Genomic DNA, 22,721 nt, shown 5'->3' with positions numbered 1-22,721 from the left:
ATTATGACCATGTTGGCAATTATGACCATGTCAGTCTTTTGAACACATCTGTATTTTGATTGTCTGCCAATGGTTGTTGTATTTTGACTGTCGGTAAATTGACTGCATCCCATACATTTAAATCTTTACAATGTTGACCGTTGTATTCAAGCTAGCCAAAGGTGACTACTATCTACAAAAGGTGGGTGCTGAGCAGTGTATTTGGCACACTTTTGGTTAATTAGGTTGACTCGAAAAGGTTTACATGCACAAGGTTGACATGAAAAAGTCAACATATGAACAGGTTGACATGAGTTTTATTTTTAGCTTTTTGGGATGTCAATCTGGTAGCACATGAACCCCCCCAAATAGTGTACTGGCTTCACTTCCATGCTTTGGGAAAGGTGCCTTGCTCCGCTTCGTACAATATATATTTGCCAGCCACAGTCCACGTGGAGGGTAAAGCATGAAAAAGTGCAAATAAATCGATAAAAACTTATGTTGCCCATCATCATGTCATCCTTTTGTCCATGTCGAGCTAAAGTCCAGATACTGGTTACGATACAGCATCATCATCATCTACATAACTATAATTGAATGATGTTTTTGTGTCTGGATGTTCCATGATAACTCTTGAACACTATAACTAATCGTCTTCAAACTTTGCACACTACCTTATCATCTTAAGGGACCATCGAAGTTTGAAGATGGGTTTAATCGGACAACCCCTTAAGTTGCTGTCATAAGGGTCCATGCTATTGTGATATGTTGTTGGAAAGTTTATGACTTTCTGAAAGCGACACCAGGCCCTGGTATATAGAGGCGTGGTCAACAGAAGGGGCATTGCCACTCTCCTGTAAAAAAATCAGGGGGTGCGGGCTGTCACGGCACTGAGCAGCATGTGCTGAGTGGGGGAAAGAGACTGTGCTGCTGCGGAAGCCTCTGCTCTCCACTCCCACTGCCCAGTCTCTGCAGCAGGGGAGGGGGGCACGGAACCCAGGACCCTCCCAAAGATGGCAATGAATACAACACAATAAACAGACTCCCTTAAGTGGACCCTTAACCCCTTGAGTGATTGGTTTTCCTACCACGGCACGTTTGTCCTGCCCCAGAAATACTCACCACAGAAGGGGCAGCTGCGGCCATCTGCAGTAGCCCCTGCTCTCCAGCTGTTTGTGGCCGCTTGGAGAAGTTCGGGGCTGCTTGGTGGGCTTGGGAGCGCTTGGATGTTTGGGCACTTAGCCGTTTGTCTGTTCAGGCATTCCTGTGATTGGGCGTCCAAACACACAAACAACCGAGCACGGCCGAACCACCCTAAATGGCCCTGTTCCTCCCCGAGTAACAAAGGGGAGGATCCGTGACAGGTAGGATCAGCAACAGGGGGGGGGGGGGATCAGCTACAGGGGGGATGGTGGTGTGCCAGTGGTTCACCGCTGGAGGCACCACTGGTGCACACTTTCTTTACAGTGGCATGCACACAAATTTCTCCAGAGAGCCCACTCCTGCAACGCAGCTCTGTCTGTGAAATTTCCACCCATACTACCAAGGGGTTAAAGGCTTTAAGACTAGTATACAATACTTCTGAAATCATAGAATACAAAGGTGTAATACTGTGGTACTACCAACAGAGGGTACCAACAGACAGCCTATCATATTATTTGCTTTTTTTTTCTTGTGCAGCAAACAAGTAACTTCCATCCTGTTTTGATGATGTGCCATGAAACCAATATTTAAAATAAAATCTTCAATACATTTCAATCAGTGTTAAGTTATTGGTTAGATAATATAAACATTTTACGCTCTGTTCCAGCAAATTTACTTAACTAGGGTGGCCAATCCCAGGATCGGCGGGATCCCGGGATTAGGCACTAAGGGCCTTATTCTAGTTCACTCTTTCTGACAAAATCCTTCTTAGATAGACAAAACCATGTGCACTGCAGGTGGGGCAGATGTAAAATGTGCAGAGAGAATTAGATTTGGGTGAGTTATTTTGTTTCTGTACAGGGAAAATACTGGCTGCTTTATTTCTACACTGCAATATAGATCTCACTTTGAAGTAAAACCCCTCCCAAATCTAATTATCTCTGCACAAGTTACATCTGCCCCCCTGCAGTGCACATGGTTTTGTCCATCTAAGAAGGATTTTGTCAGAAAGAGTGAACTAGAATAAGTTCCTAAAATTGCCGGGATTTGAATCCTTGAATTGGAGTTTCCGATGCCGGTATTAGACTGCGCATGCATGCACAGTTGGGCAGTGTCTGAGCACCTGTTGTGATGCTGTTCCCATCTCAAGCTTTGCGGCTCTGTGCAGCGTGATGTGGTCAGAGGTCACACTGCGCAGTCCACCGGGATTGAGCATTTTTCAATCCCGAGTTTCAGGATTGAAATTATGCCCCGGGACTGGTATCCCTACACTTAACGCACATTCTAGGTAGTTTCTGTATAAAATACCCTGAGCTCATGGTTTGAGCTGCTGCTGGCTTCATCAGCCCATGATTAAACCTTCCAGGTCCATTCATCTGGCAGTTTTAGGTAGGTTTCCCAAAATCGCCAAGATCATCACCTTCCTCTGGGAAATGGACAAAACCTGTCATTCACACAAATTGGTTAATCCTTTTGGTTGCATTGCAATGCATTTAATATTATTTTTTCATTAATGCTGATTAAAGAATGTAAGCAGGTACGGAAATAGAGGTGATTGCCTGGTTTTCCATACTCCTGGATGCAGTACGAGTAAACTATTTATTTCTGGACAACATTAAACAAAATCATCATTATAATAAAACATGAATATTTTGTTCCCACACACTGGTTGAAAACATTATATGCTCTCATTTGCTCCTACTCACAGACACCACTGTGGACATAGCCTAAGGCTATCTGCTTCCATATTGACAAATAATGATGGATTGAGTTGCAAACCACACAAATGTATTCATTATTTTGAAAGTGCACCAGTGCTTGTTCCGAAACTCCATTTATCACTTATGTGTCAGCGGAGGAGCGATCATTAAACACGTCTAAAACTAGCCTTTTGCTGAAGGTTGGTTTGGCGTTACATGCTGATATCTTGTCAAACAACGGCAATCTGAAGTTACTGAGAAAGAGAATTCCAAATGAGCTGTCTGACGTTCACTTGTCAGTATTGCCAATCAATGTACTTGTGTTTTCCATTTATTTTAGTAACACTAAGCATAGAAAACTTTTTATTAAAAGTATATAATGGGAATTTATTCAGACATTTGTTATATACAGTATTTATTTTCCTGCCATGATGATTTCTCTTAACTCCTGGCTACATGTTGCATACATTCAGCATTGGTTTTCAATAAGCGCTAACAGCATCCTTGCTCCCAGGATTCCTTTATTCAATCAACACTGTCCTGTGATGAGCTCCATAAAATTTACATTTCTGGCAGTGGTATATTTATGAGTGCAATGTGGTCCCAGGGGGTCCCACATCAAGCATTTTTTTTTTAAATGCTTAATCTGTGGAAAATGACAGAAAAATGTCCGCCACAACTTTTTTCCAGATATCTGTGCACAAGTAGTAGGGACTGAGAGCTCTAGTCCTCATACCCTACTAGGCTGAGCTACTCCCGGCAGTGCCCAGATAGAGGAGGCTGCACCGGGGCCTCCTCCTCTCTTGAAATTCCCCTGATTTCTGGTGTGCCATGTAGACTGGTTAGAGTAAAGGTTCTGAAGTTTAGTTTTGGGGCTGCATACAGGACAGGTGTTCAGGAGGATCCTATTGTTGGGTACTATAAGGCAAGTATATTTCTGCTTGTTAGCAGATTCACATTCAGCAGAGTGCATCATTATTAGCCAGTCCTAAACCAGTAATATGATATTACTCATTAAGTATGCTAAGCATAAATTATATGATAATCCCTCCCAATGCTAAACAAGTCTCAATGTTTTCCATACTCCTAGTTACTGATGAGTGTGTCTTTTCTTCATACAGGGAACTTGCTGCCACCTGCAAAATGATACCAGTGGGGGGATGTAGTCAGTTAACAAAATGTCATCCTGACAGTAGCTAATTATCACATTATAGCCTTTACTATTACAGCAGATAAATCATAAATACTGTAATGCAGACTGTCTTCCAATATAATCCATAAAAAAAACAATCTTTATGCCCAAGAAAAATTAGATCATCAAACTTCTCATGTATAGCCATAGCAGCAAGAGTTAGCTTCCATAGAGGTGCTGAGTTAGAGAGTCCGTCTGAGCCATAAAACTTCTGTAACAGGATGGCGAGCAGGCGTGAAACACAAATGGTAGCTCGCGGATCCCGAAGATTTTCTTACAAGGTCGGATAAAGCGAAGGCCATCCCCTGACAGGACTCCTTTGCAGCAATCACAGATCTTTAAACTGGATGGAAAAAAATACAGACATTTAAACTTCTTGACTCTTAATTGGAATGATTACTGTCATACATCAAATATACCAAAGGTTATTTTAATGAAGTCAGTAACTTGCACTCAGCAGACGACAGGAAATCATTGGCAATTGCCCGCAAGTGACTTACCCACGTAGTATGTGTTTAACTTCTCTGGGAATTGGGAAATAGCGAAACATGTCGTTTTTGGCAAATGACATGGCTGCTAAATCAATTAGGCGTTGCGGTCCAATTTGGGTGTTTTCAGCCCACAACAAGGGGTGCATTTGATTATTCCCCACGCGCAGGTGCTTCAGCCACAGTTTCAGTGTCCCACAGGGTAAGGCAGGCAGGCTGTTTCCTTCCACGTTCAGAAACTCTAGGGACCTAGAAAAATACATATTATACAATTCACAACCTGGGAAAATAACTTTCAGATAATGCATTTATTTATTTTTACAATAAAAAGTCACACAAATTCTATTTTAGTCTCCTTTAAAACGTATCTGAACAATGGAAATAAGGTGATGTATTGGAATACAAACCAGAAAACATAATGGTTTTCATTACTTGTAGCTTCTTGTTTTAAAGTAATTGGAAGCTGCTTTATTTCTGAGATAAAGTAATCGCCAGAATCACTGGCAGACATTAGAAATCAATAGTGTATTAATAAATTATTGTTTTAGACTAGACAGTTTAGAAATTTGCAATGTTTTAAAAATTATGAATATTTCAGCAGGAGCAAATTGAGCTGTATCCAGAAAGGAATCTTAAAGGCACATTAACACTGCCTCAATTTCTATGTATGTTGCAGTGCTGAGACGTATTATATTACATGTAGCCAGAGCACCGCGGCCCACTAAGAATTTATATTTCTATGGCCTCACTTGTTCTCCTCATGTCTGAAACCTAACACATCAGAATATGTAAGCATGCCTTTACAATGGCAGCTTTGGCACTCCTGACAACGGGTGTGTGGCTTAATTTGACACATATGTAGGGGGGTATCGCTTCTCGGCCTTTTGGCTAAGATCAAGTGTAGTATCTGTTCTTATCAGTTGGGTATGGACTGGCCTCTGGCAGAGAATAGAGAAAGGTGAGACTGAGTAGCTGCTCTGATGGGCGGAGGGTGTGGGACCCCTCTGTTTTTTCCCGGGAGTAGTGAAAAGTCTCACTAAGTATCTTCACCTCTGCCAGTGGTAGGAGGCTCCGTAAACCCACTGGTAGGAGGGGGGGAGAAACACTGGGCTTAGTAGTTTGACTCTCTTGACGGGGTTTGTAGCCCCCGAAGGATGAGACAGCGAAAGGCTCAGTCTAGTATCCATTCCCAGGGAGCGGAGAAAGGCTGGGACTGAGTAGATGGCTCCTGTTCCAGAGGTTCGTAGCCTCTGATGGGGAGACCGCGAAAAGCTCAGCCGAGTATCTTAACCCTGGGAGCGGAGAAACACTGGGACTGAGTAGATTGCTCTTCCGAGGGGGGTGCAGCCCCTAAGGGAGTCTTTCGAAAAGCCCAGTGGAGTACCCATTCCCATGCCAGGGGCTGGAAAGTACCTGCTGGTGAGACGGAGAAACACTTGGTCGGACGCTGACTGGCTGGCTGCCTGGAGTCCGAGGCTGCACTGTGCCCCCGGGGAAACTCGGGGGTGCCGGACATGCACGGGTGATCCCAAGTCACCTTGCACGAATGGCACTTGCACTGCGCACTTCCCTTTAGGTTAGCGCTTCACGTCCTTACCCTGTCCTTTTGGATGGGGTAGGACAATTTTTCACACCCCCCCCCGGCCTTCTGGCTAGGGCCTTATTCTTTTCTTTTTATGATTTGCACGTTTTGCACTCCACGTTTTTCGTTAGTTTGTCACGTTTTTTCATTTGGGTAGTGCGGCTGTCCCTAACGGGCCTTCCGTTCCCCAAACGTGACTGGGACTCTTCACCTTTTGGGGAGAGTCCCGGTTCCCTCGAGGGCAACCCCGAGCCGCAAGGCGGAGGGAAGCCTAAGCGGGTCCCTCCAAACCTTCGGGTGCGGAGGACCCACCGTCCGAAACCCTTCCGGGGGTGGAGGAAACGCGGGTCTCTCTAAGCTTCGGCAAAGAGGACCCACCGATCCCTTTTTTCCTTCCTCGGCCTTATGGCTGAGGGAGGTCAGGGGAACCATGGGGCCTTTCTCCTTTGGGAGAGGGCCACAAGTTCTGTACGGCTGCCCCCTGTGCACGCGTTTAGTCACGTCACTGGTGGTGGTGGGAGCACACCTCGGGCTCCCTGAGTTTCTTCAAACTCATATGTAGGGGGGTATCCAATTACCTAAGGTAAAACATTTTTTTTTACAGGCTATTCAATTAGATTGAATTGGCCCCCAATTAGAGGCAGTAGGTTCACCAGTGTCAAGGGGAAGATATTGGGGTGGCATAGTATAGTGATGGGGAGAATATTTAGGGCTACTATGTAGCACTTTTTAAAACATAACTTTTAACAGACATTTAATGATCTCAAACCAGTCGTCGAGATCTACCAACTGACCACGTTTTCCAGATCACCTACCTGGTGCACAGCTGCAGTGATTACTAACTGTCACATTTTCAATCATGCTGCTTTCATTCCTACTATAGATCCACAGGTTGCTTGAAATACATGAACTGTTGGTAGATCTTGAGGACCAGTTTGGCCACCCTGCTCTAAAGTATACAGTGCTTTTAGAGGGTGGCATACATTCTATAGTCGGGGTATAATTAGCCTAAGTGGCCACTATGGTAATATGCAAAACACTGCAGTCTTAGCAGGGAAGAAAGTGCTTGTACTGTCTTTCCCTGCAGGCGATAGTGACACGCAGGACCGCACATTGCCATCGCTGGGGGGCATACACACTGAGCGATCCAAGTTCCATTTCTAAGCGATCTAGTCAGATCGCTTAGAAATGGAGCTGAAATCAACCTGTGTGTATGCCCCTTTAGACTGGAGAAATATAAATATTTACTGTTCTGAGCTAACTCATACATTATTACACAGGCGGCTGCAGCAGACTGATGTGACGCGGGCTTATTCCTTGCTTCACTGTTACCTATTTGTTAGTCAGCGCAGCTAGGCACACTCTGTTCCTTTTCCAGCAGATGACACAATTATTTGCTGTGACACTTTTGCAACACAGCACATTAACTGCAGGGTTCAGCAAAACAGTATGGACTCATCTCTATTCAGAGGAGATTATAGATATGGAAATGCCAGATTACAGGGCGTGCGGAGGCTAGAACTGATGAGTTCCTTACTATGCAATTGCTGAATGAACAGCTACAATTGCCATATACACATGATGCAGCTTTGTGGGTCACCTAAACACCGCCCGCACAAACGTCTACCCCCACACGAACGCTCACCCCCCTCGCACGCCGATTTCCCTGCAAATGAATAGATGTTTAGCATAAACATCCATTCGCAGCCTTGCCTGCCGGGGGAAAATAAAATGATTTTGCAAGCGCTCGCAGAACTAAGACATCTCTGTGGTGTCTTAGATCTGCTGCGTCCCTGTACGGGAAGCGGACAGGCAGCAAACATCTGCCGTCAGCTGCCCACCCCCCACACTATGGCCCATTCATGGGAACGCCCAGCGTTTTCATGGGGATGCCCATGAAACGCTGGGTCTTCCCATGGGTGCTACCCCTGGCTGCCGCCCCACGGCCCCCGCCCGCACTGTTAGGTGGGAATGTGCCGGTGAATATACTGCCCCTGCTTGCACAAAGTGCCTGCACATGTGCATAAAAGTTTTTGCGCATGCGCAGTTGCTAAACATCGCTTCCCTGTGCAAACGTGCAGGGGAGAGTATGAACCAGAATCAGGGCCATAGAGGCTGAGGGGTAACATTACTAAGATTGTTATATTGAAGATGGGATGTTGCCCATAGCAACCAATCAGATTTTATTTCTTATTTATTGAACACCTTCTAGAACAGCGGTGGCCAACCCGCGGCTCGCCGCGCTGTAACTTGCGGCTCCAGCCTCCCGTCTGCAAAGCGGGGTTTTGAATTTGGCGCCAATTCGGCTGCCAAATTCAAAACGCCGCATTGGCGGCCATTAGGAAACGACCGCGGTGAGCCAATCAGCGCTCGCCGCGCCGTTTCCACCCTGCCCCCGGCGTCTGACATCAGACGCCAGCGGGAGGGCGAAAAGTCTTCTACACGCCGGCGGAGCGCAGGAGCGCTCCTCTAAGACGCGAGAAGCCGCCGGAGGATGGCGCAGAAGACGGCGGCGGGGAGAAGAGTTCCGGCGCCGCAGAAGACGCCGGGATCAAGACAGAAGATCTCCGGCGCCTTCTGCAAGAAAAAAGAAGATGGCTCCCGGAGAGGCCAGCGGGGGTGGGAAGCAAAAGAGCTGACGAAGCTCCCCCCAGCGGCCTCTCCCAACACCAGGTAGGGGCCTTTGGCCTCCTACCCTCCATCCACCCTAGACCACCGGGTGTCGGACACTAGGCCCGTGGGCAAATTCAGGCCCTTCTGGCCTGTGTGCGCATTAGTCGGGCCCTCTTGGCCCGTGGCTCATTTGTTTGTTGGGCCCTCCTGGCCCTCTAGGTGGGCCCTTTAGTTATGAAGCTGGGCCCTCCAGCATAGGTGTTGCACTGTGGGCAACACCTGTGCTGGAGGGCCCAGCTTCCTAACTGTGGGGTCATATGACGTTTGGCACTGTGGGGGGCATATGTTTGGCACTGTGGGGGGCATATGTTTGGCACTTTGAGGGGCATGTGATGTTTGGCACTGTGGGGGGCATGTGATGATTGGCACTTTGAGGGGCATGTGATGTTTGGCACTGTGGAGGGCATATGATGTTTGGCACTGTGGGGGGCATGTGATGTTTGGCACTGTGGGGGGCATGTGATGTTTGGCACTGTGGGGGGCATGTGATGTTTGGCACTGTGGGGGGCATATGATGTTTGGCACTGGTTGGCATATCTGGCACTGGGGGCATAAAGATTTGTCATGTGGCCACTCTCCATGTGTCATATGACCACGCCCCTGACCACTCCCCCGATCACGCCCCTTTTTGGCGCGCGCGCCTTCGGCGCGCGCATGATGTTGGCTCTTTGGCTTGACGACTGATATTTTTCGGCTCTTTACCTCTGACCGGTTGGCCACCCCTGTTCTAGAAGATAAGACAGAATCTGATTGGTTGCTAGGGGAACATCCCATCTTCAATAGCACCTCCATCTTAGTAATACACCCTTGATTCTGCATGCAACTGTACATTCATATTTGTTTTCATACAGTACAAATAATGGCTGCATTTGAATGTAGCCCACAGATGCTAGACTGCTATATTTAATTTCTGTTTTACTTCCAATTCACTGACCGTTCATAAATTATACAGGAGGCAGGTGTGCAGTACAAAATATCGTCCCTGCGCTATGCCTCCTGCCCCACAGCGCCGCACGTTAGACACCCGCTGAGCGGGTGTCATAGATCAGGGAAAGCGCTATCCCCTGCCTTAACGCACAGGGATAGCGCATATTCCCCTGATCGAATGTTAATAAATCTACCCCTCAGTGCTGACAGGACGCGCTTCTGTCAGCCTCTGCTGCGCTTTCAGTGTACAGAAACTTCCTATGGAAGTTTCACACTGTAACCTGCTTACTTAGCTGTAACTAACTAGAGCAGGGGTCCTCAAACTATTTTGCTCTGGGACCCCATCAGACAATAAAAATAATTATGGGACCCCATCAGACAATAAAAATAATTATGGGACCCCATCAGACAATAAAAATAATTATGGGACCCCAGCAAGTTACTGCAGAAGGTCATCACATCACATGTGTAGTCAGCAGACAGCACAAACATGGCAGCATTGTGGAGGCACAAAATAATGGGAGGAGTCTAAAATAACAAACTCCTTGAATCACTGATATTAAAAAAAGTCATCAACCTGATGGTCAGCAACATGGAGTTGCGACCTCACAATGAGAAGGTCGAGACCCACTTTGGGGTCAGGACCCACAGTTTGAGAACCACTGAAATAGAGAATGTTAATAAAAAAACAAACTCCTAGCTACTCTAAAACGGCTGCAGCCCGCAGCCAGTCAGCATAGCACCCACTTCTGTGGGCACCTGAAATGAACTGAGGAATGCTGGGATGCAGAAGGGAGGAGCCTGCCTCTCAAATAAGTTAGCATAGGTGCCTTGCTCCTGCTGACCCTCCTACATCCCATAGTTAGCTGCATCATCAGGATGGACGACAGAGAAATTATCTTTTTTTTTTAACTAATATTTCAGTAAACAAACATAAGAAACTTATGAATTCCTGGTACATCACAATAACACAACCTCACTTTCCTCTCTTTAGTTTCTATGCACAAAGAACTTGTGTAAATCCCACACACAAACAGTGATAAAGGCATTTCTTTTTACCTGAGACTGGAAATATCATTGGCAATAGAAGTTATGTTATTATAGGACACATCCAGAACCTGGAGATGTGGTAGCAAAAACAACCTACAAAAAATAAATAAAATAAGAATATGTACAAATTAGCAAATTAAAAACTAACCAAATTTCTGAATAAAACAATCTGTGGTTCTCAATGTGTGGCAGGATATACTACAACTGCATGGTATGTAGGAGGTGTCATACAGTATTATGTCATATTAAAATATTCCGTTCTTATTTGACGTCACTTTATTTTGGCTAAGATCACATTAATGCAAATACCAAAAACCTGTGTATATATAAAAATAATCACATCCTTTTTGAATGATTGTGAAGTCCGGTGAGTGCGGGTCCCTTCGCATTTTACCTGCACCGCGGCTATTATGAAAAGAGGGACGAGTGCCTGCCTATCGTTCTCTCTCTATCTATCTATCTATCTATCTATCTATCTATCTATATATATATAATATAATAAAAACACATAAAATGAAGGCAGTCATGTTACAGATCGAATTAATAAAAATACTAGAATCCTCTTATAGAAGGTTTTTTAACTGATTTATCTTTTTCCATCCAAAGGGGGGAATTTACTAAGATGGAAGTTCTATTTCATATGGGATGTTGCTATGGGCAACCAAACTGAATCTAATTCTTATTTATATTTATGTAGCACCTTCTAGAAGAAAATATATAGCATCTTATTGGTTGCCCATAGCAACATCCCATGTGAAATAGAATTTTATTAAATTTCCCTCAAAAGGTCTATCTTGCAAATGGCTATATAAAGCATTTGTGTAGATGAAGCTCAGTAGATTTCAAAACTATTCAGACACTATAAATACTAGACAGCTTAGAGCAGTGGTAGCCAACCCTAGCCCTCGAGAGCTACCAACAGTTCACATTTTCCAGACAACCTAGCTGCTGCACTCATTAATCACTGACACATTTTAAAAGATACACAGATGGAGCTAATTAGCTCACTTGTGATTCTGTGAGGAGACCTGCAAAACATGCACTGTTGGCCCCGGCCTGTCCTTCTCAACTGCAGGCGTCGAATGTGCACCTGACACCCCGCTTACAGCTGGTCTACTATGTCAAATACTGTCTACCTTCAAATCGGACCTGACTAGAGACCTAACAACTGCGATCCGTGAAGTCAAAACCGACCTGATAGCCGTGGGGAACCGAACAGATCATCTCGAGAGAAAAATGGAGGAACTGGTGGCATCCCATAATGACCTCCTCTCCTCCTACGACCAACAACAGGCAGAAATCGAAGCAGTTCAAAACAAGATGGCCGACCTCGAGGACCGATCCAGGAGGAACAACATAAAAATCAGAGGGATCCCAGATTCGGTATCCAACCCTGAACTGGAGGGCTACGTCATTGCGCTGTTCCGAAAACTGCTACCCTCCGTGGAAGACAGAGACCTCTTAATTGACCGTATCCACCGGCTCCCCAGACCCCGACAAGTCTCCTCTGCTCTCCCCAGAGACACCCTCCTACGTGTACACTTTTTCACTATCAAGGAGCGAATCCTGAGGGCTGCAAGATCAGCTGGAGAAGCAAATACCTTGGGAGGCCTACAGATTTTTCCAGACCTCTCCGCTGTGACACTTGCCAAAAGAAGAGCGTTAGTCCCGATAACAACAGCCCTTCGAGCCAACGACATTCCCTACCGCTGGGGTTTCCCTGTGAAGCTTTTGATTACCCACGAAGACTCCACGCACACCGTCTCGTCCCTTGAAGCAGAAACCGCACTCCTTTCAGAATGGGACATCACGGTAAAACACCCACCCTCATCTAAACAAGCTCCCGCTCCAAGAACGGAATGGGTGGACACTTGAGAGACTACTCCGCTGCCCTCCTTGTGGCATATGACCCATAAATCCCGTTCCTGGACATCTTCTCTCCGTACCCCGGAGTTTGACCCAGTGGCTAAGTATCAACTTAGTAACAACCGCTAGTTCCTTAGTCTTACTGTTTGTTTAAACATTCCATGCTCTTTCGCCTTGCTTTTAAGATAAACTGTCTTATGTTAGCCGGGATGTTTAATAGATATGTTGATAGTCTATATTATTCTCCAAGTATCGCACAGGTTTTGCAAATATTTGTTTTAGTTAGTGATTCCTATGTGGTCTACATGGGCGGTGGCGCTAGGCCACCTTTAAGCCCCCACCTTCTCCTATACTACTGCACTTGTTCCCCCTTCCTCCTACCTGCAGTAGTCATGTCGGTCCGATATAATGGACCGTTTTGGTTTGTTCTTTTCCCTCTCCCTGCCAACCTTTTTTTCTCTCTCCCTATAAGTCAAAACCCCACCCCACCCACTAGACTCTGTCTTATACCCCATAGTATAAGCACCTTATATACCAGGTTAACACGCCACTATCTGTGGACCATTACACCCATCATCCTATCCGAGTGGCTCTATAGCGACTAAGATTTTATCTTTAAATGTTAAGGGACTGAACTCCCCCAACAAACGTAAACTTGCCCTAACCTTTTTCCATAAACAGAGGGGAGACGTGATCGCCCTACAGGAAACTCACTTCAACTCTGTAAACCCCCCTATCTTTAGAGACAATAGATACCCTCTAGGCTTTTTCGCCAATGCTCAGTCTAAGCGTAATGGTGTTGCCATCCTTTTCAGTAATAAAGTAACTTTTACCCAACACTCTCTCACTGCAGATAAGAACGGGCGCTATTTGATTCTGACTGGATTGCTAGATGACAAACCTGTTACCCTAGTCTCAGTGTATGCCCCTAACTCCAACCAGATTCCCTTTTTGCGTAAATTACTTATTTTAATTCGCAAAGTTGCCAAGGGGTCACTGCTGATAATGGGAGATTTCAACTTAGTTTTAAACCCATATCTCGATAAATCCCCCAAATCCTCCGCATCTCGACTCCCTCCCACTTCTGGTCCTTCCTTGGCATTTCGAAATATGTTGACAGAATTTGACTTATACGACATCTGGAGAACACACAATCCATCGGGCCGAGAATACACTTTCTTTTCAAACGTTCACAACTCATATTCTAGAATTGACATGCTCTTATGTGACAAATGGACGCTACAACATTCCAAGGACATAGACATCCTCCCTATCACCTGGTCTGACCATGCCCCGATCCTGTGGAAATGGTCGTTAAACACCTTCCACATGCCGCCCAGACCCTGGCGATTAGCTCCCCATCTTCTAACCGACCCGCTGCCCAATAAAATTATTTCTGACAGCATCTCCTCGTACTTTACCAACAACACCCCACAAGACACATCTATATTCACACACTGGTGTGCCTTTAAGGCGGTTACCAGGGGTGCCGCTATTCAGGCCGGGGCTGCCCTCAAGAAACAAAACATCCAAAGACAAACCGACTTAGAAAACAAAATCAAAGACTTAGACTGTAGAAACCAATCTTCCCCTTCAGCTGCCCTAAGGAAAGAACTCTCCGAAACCCGCAGTCAATTGCAGAAAATGCTCTTGGCCCGAACTCAAATAGCCTTGAACAGACTCCGTACAAAATTCTACTTATCAGGGAATAAATCTGGGAAAATGTTAGCACGCAAACTGAGAATGCAACATGCTAAAAATAGAATTAAGCTCATACACTCCCCCTCAAAGGAGAAACTTCTGAACCCTAAGGATATTTCTAACCAGTTTGCTAACTACTACTCACAACTATATAACCTATTCCTAGACCCAGACACCCCCCAACCCTCCAACGCCTCCATCTCCTCCTTTTTAGATGAGGTAAACTTGCCTTCCCTGACCAGTGATCAATTAGAGGCCCTTAATGCCCCTTGGTCCCAATCTGAAGTGGACGCCGCTGTCAGATCCCTACCCAGAGGTAAAGCCCCGGGTCCCGACGGATTCATTAATAACTTTTACACTACTTACCGTGAAATCCTCACGCCCTACTTGACCAATCTTTTTAACACCATCACCTCTTTGGGATCTTTCCCTAAAGAAATGCTAGAAGCACAAATAATAACCATACCCAAACCGGGGAAGGACCCGGCTCACTGCCAGAATTACCGTCCGATAGCCCTGTTAAACGGCGACACTAAATTATTTGCAAAACTCATAGCCACCAGAATTAAAAACTATCTCCCCATGCTAGTGCACCCGGACCAGACGGGGTTTGTACCGGGGAGACAATCCTCAGACAACACCCGCCGAGTGTTCAACTTGATTGACTCACTTACGGATGACCAGGGCCTTCTGCTGCTGTCATTAGATGCGGAGAAGGCCTTTGATCGCTTAAACTGGGAATACATGCAGGCCGCCCTCTCAAAATTTGGATTTCGGAATCAGATTATGTCATCTATCTTAGCATTATATAGTACCCCCACGGCCCGGGTGTTCAGTAATGGTTTTCTTTCAGACCAGTTTACCATATCCAATGGAACGAGACAGGGTTGCCCCCTCTCACCGTTGATATTTGTACTATCTATCGAACCCCTCGCCTCCAGAATACGGGCCGACCCTGATTTTCCTGGACTCCGATCTGGCCCTTCTTCACACAAACTGAGCCTCTTTGCAGATGACATTTTACTTTTTGTCTCTGACCCCCTGCGCACTTTACCCCACCTTCACAACATTCTTGACAGTTTCAGCAAAGCCTCATACTACAGATTAAACACCACAAAAACAGACGCCCTACCCATTAATTTAGCGGACTCATACCCAACCCTATCCTCTAAATTCCCATATAATTGGCAGAAAATATCTATACGCTACCTGGGCATAAACATCCCATCAGATACTAGGAAAGTCTTTGAAGTTAATTTACCTCCCCTCCTCAGCTCACTGGCTACCTTCACTAAATCCTGGCTTGCGTTCGACATATCTTGGATGGGACGCATGGCTGCCTTTAAAATGTCTCTCCTACCCAAACTCATGTATATCTTCCGCACGATCCCCTACACTTTCCCCAAGAAAGAGCTTGCCGTATGCAACTCAATTATGCTTAAATACATTTGGTCCTCAGGCCCCCCCAAACTAGCCCGTTCTAGAATGACTCTCCCTAGAACCAAAGGTGGAATGACTCTCCCAGACCTGACACTATACCATGAAGCTTGTAAACTAGCCCAGCTTAAATCTCTCCTCGAACCGCAATCAGAATCTCAGTGGGTAGACCTTGAGAAACTGCATGCCCCGACTTCAATAGAAGATCTACTTAGATTGCCCAAACAACTCCGCCCTGATCTCTCCTCGCTTCTCCCAACTACTAAGGCCTCCATCTCAGCCTGGGACTCCCTGAACTCTAGACTCCCACATCCCATATCTCAACTCCCTCTAATTTCATTAAGATCAATCTCAAAACTAATACCCAACCTACACCTAGCTAGATGGATTACTTTAGGTATAACTAAGTTGGGAGATATTTTGGAAGGCCAGGCCGTTCTCCCCTTCCCTACTCTCCAGCAGAGATTCTCTCTTCCCAAATCCGAACTACTGCACTACTTTCAAATCTGCCATTGGTGGAATACTGCCCCTACTCTCATTAACACACCTGGCAACTTTGACTCGCGTATCTACTCCCGCTTTAATCTACCAAACACCAAAGGGGATGTTACATTTTGGTACAAATTATTACAAGACATTCCGGATTCCCCTAAATCCAATGCACAGACTAAGTGGGAAGCTGACCTGGGTATAGCCCTGTCAGATGCTCAATGGAGCAAAATCTTCCTTTCTTCCTATAACATGTCAAAGTGTATAAACCATACCGAGATGCACATTAAGCTGATACACAGATTATACCTAACCCCAGCTAGGCTAAACTCCTTCTGGCCCTCATGTTCTAAATTTTGCTGGAGACAATGTGGTAACATAGGCCATATATACCACATATTCTGGTCCTGCCCCCTTCTTACCGTGTTTTGGAAAGATGTATTTGACTTAGCAAATCAGGTCCTAGATACAGCAATAATGCCCGCTCCTCTAATAGCTTTATTCAATACCTTCCCTGACAAGGTCGCACCCAATAAACGCTATGTCCTAGGCCACATATTTATTGCAGCTCGCGCAGCCCTGGCCCAGTGTTGGAAACAACCCTCTCCTCCCCCACTTTCAAAAGTGATTCAGAAACTCAACTTCAACTACACCATGGAAACGCAATATCCCTCTGACCCCAGCTCTTCACCTCCTTCCATGGCTCGCTGGTCGCCATGGCAGGTATATACCACCGTCGGAGTGGGTACACCGCACGCTCCCAAATCACCCCAAAGCGACCCCCTTCAATTTAGCCTTAACGAGACGCAGGACGTCTCTACAAACTCTCCATGATTCCTTATTCCCTTTACTAGGATCTACTTGTGTTTATTGCAAGAGTGTTGTCTGCTTAACTACTCCGTTAAATTTGTTTAAACCCGATAGATTTAACCTATATTATTATTATGGTTGTTATTTTACCTGTTGTACCTGTTTAGGTTTACTAAATTTTCAATATGTGCTGCTGACAATAAATACTGTCTATGTATGTACAGAGTCTATGTACCCCCCCCCTCAAGCACCCCCCTGTATCCCCCCCCCTTTTTCTCCCCCTTTTTCTGTATTGTGTAACCCCCCACCTAAAATTCAAATACTTCTCAATAAAATATTGATGTTAAAAAAAAAAACATGCACTGTTGGTAGCTCTCGAGGACTAGGGTTGGCTACCCCAGGCTTAGAGGAATGAAGAGGATGTTCAAGAAATTAACTGGGTCTCGATCAAAGAGAGAGAGAGAGAGCAGGTCATATGGGGCAAGTTCTTTGTGTAATATATGTAATTGAGGATGGAGTAGCTCCGTGCTAGCAGGGAAGTTTCTTTATACTACACAATCCATGCTGAAGCCATGGCTAAATGATTGTCTAGTAATGATGTGGCCGCCATACCCAGCAGGAAGGGAGGACAAAGAACAAAACGACATGATGAAAGTTCTGAGCTTCTTCAGCTTGTGGATACCATATGGAATCTCCTTGATTGGGTTGTTTCTCAGTTTAAGTGACTCCAAATGTTCAAGCTTGTACACCTGAAAGTAACATGCAGCCAATATTCAGTTGTAGCAGGAAGGTGGAAAGATTTGGCATGAATGACTGAACTAGCCTGGAATGAAAAGACTGTACAGCCCATCTCCCTGTCTCATCTAAACTGTCCCAGGCCAACCCTTCGTCACATGGCAACATCAAGAAAATAACTAATATTCGCTATACAATTTTATCTGAAACTGTAAAAAAGAATATTAATTATGAGTTATCTGTTTATATTATACATGACAAAATGCAAGAATTGTTTGATTACTACAGTATGTGGTATCTCTTGTCATAGCGATAGTCATGTATAGGGCCATAAAAAGGAAAGAACCATTATATCACTGATGCTAGTTATATCTATTGATCTGTATATGGCCTGATGTAACATTTTCTAAGTACACTGTGGTTGTATATTCAATGCAGCCGGCAAGGGGGGCGCTCGCTGTATGCAATGTTCCGGGGAAATCTTTGCCGTCCTCTTGGCGCAAATGCAGTGAGTTCGCCGTATATAGCCGTAAGCCTTGCTGTTTTGACAGCATTTCCACCTCGGTTTTTGGAAACGGCGAGTGAAGGGGGCGTGGGTTGAATACTGAGGGCAGGCTAAGACAGCAAGCTATCGGCACAGCACGACATTGAATATACCTAGATTCTTCTGTAGTTTTCACCATAGCCTTTATATCATCCAGGTACAGTTATGAATATGACACCAATCACACCAAGGATTCATTTTATTCAATGCACTAAGCAGAAGAGGAAACTGGCTGCATGATATAAAGGGATTTGTGGAAGACACAGAACTGACCCAGACATATAAAGCAATGTATTTAGTATAGGAACACGTTGTCCATCACTACCCCCATGCAGCAGTGCTACAGAAAGACCATATTGTATACCAATAGTTATGTCTGCACCTTACCTCTGTGGGAAATTGCCAGAATTCATTAAAAGACAAGTTCAGGTAAAATAAAGTGTTATACAGCGGGGTCAGGTCTGGAAGTTGGGATATAAAATAGGCCTAAAAAAGAATAATGTTTCACAGTAGTTTATTACAGGTAAACTTGTAACTTTTGATTATTATAAATGTCAATAATGTTTCCAAAGTTATCATTTAGTGCATAACATTTTTAGAGTTTATATACTTTTACCTTAAGGGTTAGTTTTGCTAATTAAATACCCTATTTGGTTTGACAGCTGGTTTCTCCAATAAAGTACAGGGTACTTGTGTAGTTTCACGGCGGCAGCTTACGCCGTCAGCGTAGCGTTCCTGTCATAATTAGCATAGTGTTCCCGCAGCCAGGGTAGTTAGTGTAGTCAGTCAGAAGTAGTGTAGTGTTCCCGCAGCCAGGGTAGTTAGTGTAGTCAGTCAGAAGTAGTGTAGTGTTCCCGCAGCCAGCGTAGTTAGCGTAGTCAGTCAGAAGTAGTGTAGTGTTCCCGCGGCCAGCGTAGTTAGCGTAGTCAGTCAGAAGTAGCGTAGTGTTCCCGCGGCCACTTTAGCGTCCCTGGCTACGTTATCAGCGTCCGCTGCCGTGAAACTACACAAGTAACTACCGTACTGTTGCCGGGAACTGCATCTCTGTCCCCGGTGTACCTGGCAAGCCTACTCAGCGCCTCTCTCACACTGCCAGCGCCAGCATGATCCCCTCTCTTTGGCGGAGAGGGGATCATGCTGGCGCTGGCGGAGAGGCTCTCCATCTGTTTGACACGCAGGAGCGTTTCAGACGCTCCAGCAATGAGACGCTCCTGCGTCTGAGTAGCTATTACGGCAGTCCCCCACTATCCATGGCTTCTGTAGCACCTTTTCAAACCCCCACTATCCACGGCAGCCTGAAGCGTGGCGAGCGCAGCGAGCCTCGCGTCCTCCCAACCTTTTCATACCCCACTATCTACGTCGGCGTGGAGTTGATTTTATATAGTGTGGCAAGCGCAGCGAGCCACCGAGCCCGAAGGATGGCGAGCGGATGTGGATTATCTTACATGTAGGGGCTTGCTCACCACGCTTCGGGCTGCCGTGGATAGTGGGGGTTTGAAAAGGCGCTACAGAAGCCCTAACACTGTAGGCAGGGTTGCTGTACCCTGCCGTAATTGCTACTCAGAAGCGAGTTATTGCTGGAGCGTCTGAGATGCTCCTGCGTGTCAAACAGATGGAGCGCCTCTCCGCCGGCGCCAGCATGATCCCCTCTCCGCCAAAGAGAGGGGATCATGCTGGCGCCGACAGTGTGAGAGAGGCGCTGAGTATGCTTGCCAGGGATGCCGGGGACAGAGATGCAGTTCCCGGCAACAGTTCCGTAATTACTTGTGTAGTTTCACGGCAGCAGCCTACGCTGATAACGTAGCTTAGGCTGCCACCGTGAAACTACACAAGAAGGCATCTGTTGGGCTACGCTGATAACGTAGCTTAGGCTGCATCCGTGAAACTACACAAGTAAGGCATCTGTTGGCAACGCTGATAATGTAGCTTAGGCTGCCGCCGTGAAACTACACAAGTAAGGCAGCCGTTGGGCTATGCTAATAGCGTAGCTTCAAACGTAGCGTAAGCTGCCGCCATGAAACTACACAAGTACCAAGTACACTATGTCAAATAGATGGCTGAATTTCAATACAAATGTATATCTGAAAGTCCTTGGGACTAGCTGGCTAGAAAAGTATTCCTGATAAAAAAGGAACCATAGTTCCTACATCTGGATAAAATATATAGGTTATATTATTATTGAAATAAATGGAAATTGTCTCCATGGCCACCACATGCCATAGTTTACTGAGCAGTTCAGGTAAGTACAGTGCATACAAAAAGTATTCACAGCGCTTCACTTTTTCCACATTTTGTTATGTTACAGTAAAGTTTTCAAAATTCTACACCCAATCCCCCATAATGACAACATAAAAAAGTTTTTCATGATTTATTAAAAAAAAAAACTGACTTTTTCATACTTTACCATCCCAATGGGAATAGAGGTGTTGAGATCATTTGGTCTACAGCATAATGGTCGACAGTCATTATGTCGACACCATTAGGTCGGCATGGAAAATGGTTGACATGGGTCTAGATCTGAATAGCAACATTTAATATTTGGGATTCCCTTTATTGTTAGTCCCAAGAAGTCTGTGGAATGCTCTCCCACGCACATTAATACTCTTCTCTAGTCTCTAAACCTACAAGCGTTCCTCTTCAGGCAAGCTTATCATATTCCAGAACCAGCCACTTCATATACCGTTCCTATCCAATCACATCCCCACTGTACAGGCCACATATATCCTCTCTCTTTCTTTTTCATATTTTCTATCCTCTGAGCCCTGGCCAAACTGCTGGGTCACTGTATCATACAGCACACCAGGGGCGAAATGTAATAGGGTGCGATTTTTTAGACATGTGCGATTTTTGGTCAAAAACGGCCGAAATCGCACATTTTCCGAAAATCGCACATTTAATAGGTTAAAAATCGCGGTAAAAAGCGCACTTTTTACCGCGAAATCGCACATTTTAAAGATGCGATTTTCAGTCACACTGAAAATCGCATCCAGATGTTTTCCCATAGGAAACTATAGAACTCGCATATGTAATAGGATGCGAGTTCTAAAGTCGCATATGGGACCTTACCAAAAAACGCAAAAAAAATAGACCAGCTTCTTGCTGGCGATTTTTACAGAACCATGCACAAATCTGTGTGATCTGTGCATGGTTCTGTCCAAAAAAAGGCTAAAAGTTAAAGTAAAAAAAAAAAACGGCGTGGGGTCCCCCCTCCAGAGCATAACCAGCCCCGGGCTGAAAGAGCCGGTCCTGGTTTCATAAAATCACAGGAACAAACAAGTTGGGGTTCCGTGCATTTTATAAAACCAGCACCAGGCTCAAGGGCCGGTCCTGGTTCCCAAAATACGGGGGACAAAATGACTAGGGGTCCCCTGTATTTCAAGAACCAGCACCGGGCCCAACCAGCCAGCAGGGTAATGCCACAGCCGGGGGGAGACTTTTTATACAAGTCCCCCCGGCCAAAGCATTTAGCCCTCTGACCGGTCAGCATGGGCAGGGGTCCTGGGGGAGTGGGGACCCCCCCAAAGAAGGGGTCCCCCCCCTCCAGAACTTACCAGCCCATGCTGAAGCCCGGGGCTGTCCTCGATGCCCCTGGGCGGTGGGCATCGAGCTGATATTTGGTGTAAAAAAATAGATAAACTATTGTTTTTTACTGTGGCACTACAAGTGCCAGCAAGCCTCCCCAGCAAGCTGGGACTTGGAGAACCACAAGTCCCAGCCTGCTGGGCATTAAAGGGCCCGCTGGCACTTGTAGTTCCACAGTTAAAAAAATAGTGCACAAAACACACTGACACACATTTTAAATAAAACTTTAATACACACATTACACACATACTAATACTTACCTATCTTCTTCCCGTAGGTAGCCCTGGTCCTGATGTCCTCCGGTCCTGTGTCGGCGTTCCTCTTCATGTCGACGTCCTTCTTGAAGTCGACGTCCCTGTCGGCGATGGCGTCCGGTGTCCGGGTCCGACGAAATCCATGGAGGAAGCTGTGGAAGGAAACCATACTCACCTGTCCCAGCGCGACGTAGTCCAGGTAAGGGTCTTTGCAAAAAAACAAACCGACACCCGAATCCAGCCGGACAGAGAGCCGCACGGTGTTTACATCGTGCGGCTCCGCCTCCCGAATGCCGCTATTGGCCGCCTTGCGGCCTAGCGGCCAATCAGGAGCCGCTAGGCCGCAAGGCGGCCAATAGCGGCATTCGGGAGGCGGAGCCGCACGATGTAAACACCGTGCGGCTCTCTGTCCGGCTGGATTCGGGTGTCGGTTTGTTTTTTTGCAAAGACCCTTACCTGGACTACGTCGCGCTGGGACAGGTGAGTATGGTTTCCTTCCACAGCTTCCTCCATGGATTTCGTCAGACCCGGACACCGGACGCCATCGCCGACAGGGACGTCGACTTCAA

The 22,721-nt window shown here is 45.9% G+C and overlaps 1 protein-coding gene and 1 pseudogene across 8 annotated transcripts in view; one reads left to right on the top strand and one right to left on the bottom strand.

Moving 5' to 3' along the window:
- Positions 1-4,019: 4,019 nt before the first annotated feature.
- The window catches only part of LRRC63 (leucine rich repeat containing 63), a 119,271-nt gene continuing 100,569 nt past the window's right edge, over positions 4,020-22,721 (bottom strand). For all 8 annotated transcript variants that reach the window (XM_083168980.1, XM_083168979.1, XM_083168978.1 and 5 more), the window contains 5 exons: positions 18,704-18,802; positions 17,650-17,786; positions 10,744-10,827; positions 4,515-4,751; positions 4,020-4,357 (listed from right to left, as the gene is read on the bottom strand). In XM_083168980.1, the coding sequence (XP_083025106.1) occupies positions 4,174-4,357; positions 4,515-4,751; positions 10,744-10,827; positions 17,650-17,786; positions 18,704-18,802 (741 nt within the window). In that variant the 3' untranslated portion in view covers positions 4,020-4,173. The remainder of the gene's footprint in view (positions 4,358-4,514; positions 4,752-10,743; positions 10,828-17,649; positions 17,787-18,703; positions 18,803-22,721) is intronic.
- LOC146060857 (U2 spliceosomal RNA) lies at positions 5,371-5,579 on the top strand (annotated as a pseudogene).

Source organism: Crinia signifera, chromosome 2, assembly GCF_055691185.1.
Source record: "Crinia signifera chromosome 2, ASM5569118v1, whole genome shotgun sequence".
Lineage (NCBI taxonomy): Eukaryota > Metazoa > Chordata > Amphibia > Anura > Myobatrachidae > Crinia > Crinia signifera.
The sequence above is the reverse complement of the archived record's forward strand: the minus strand, read 5'-3'. Positions and strand labels throughout refer to the sequence as shown.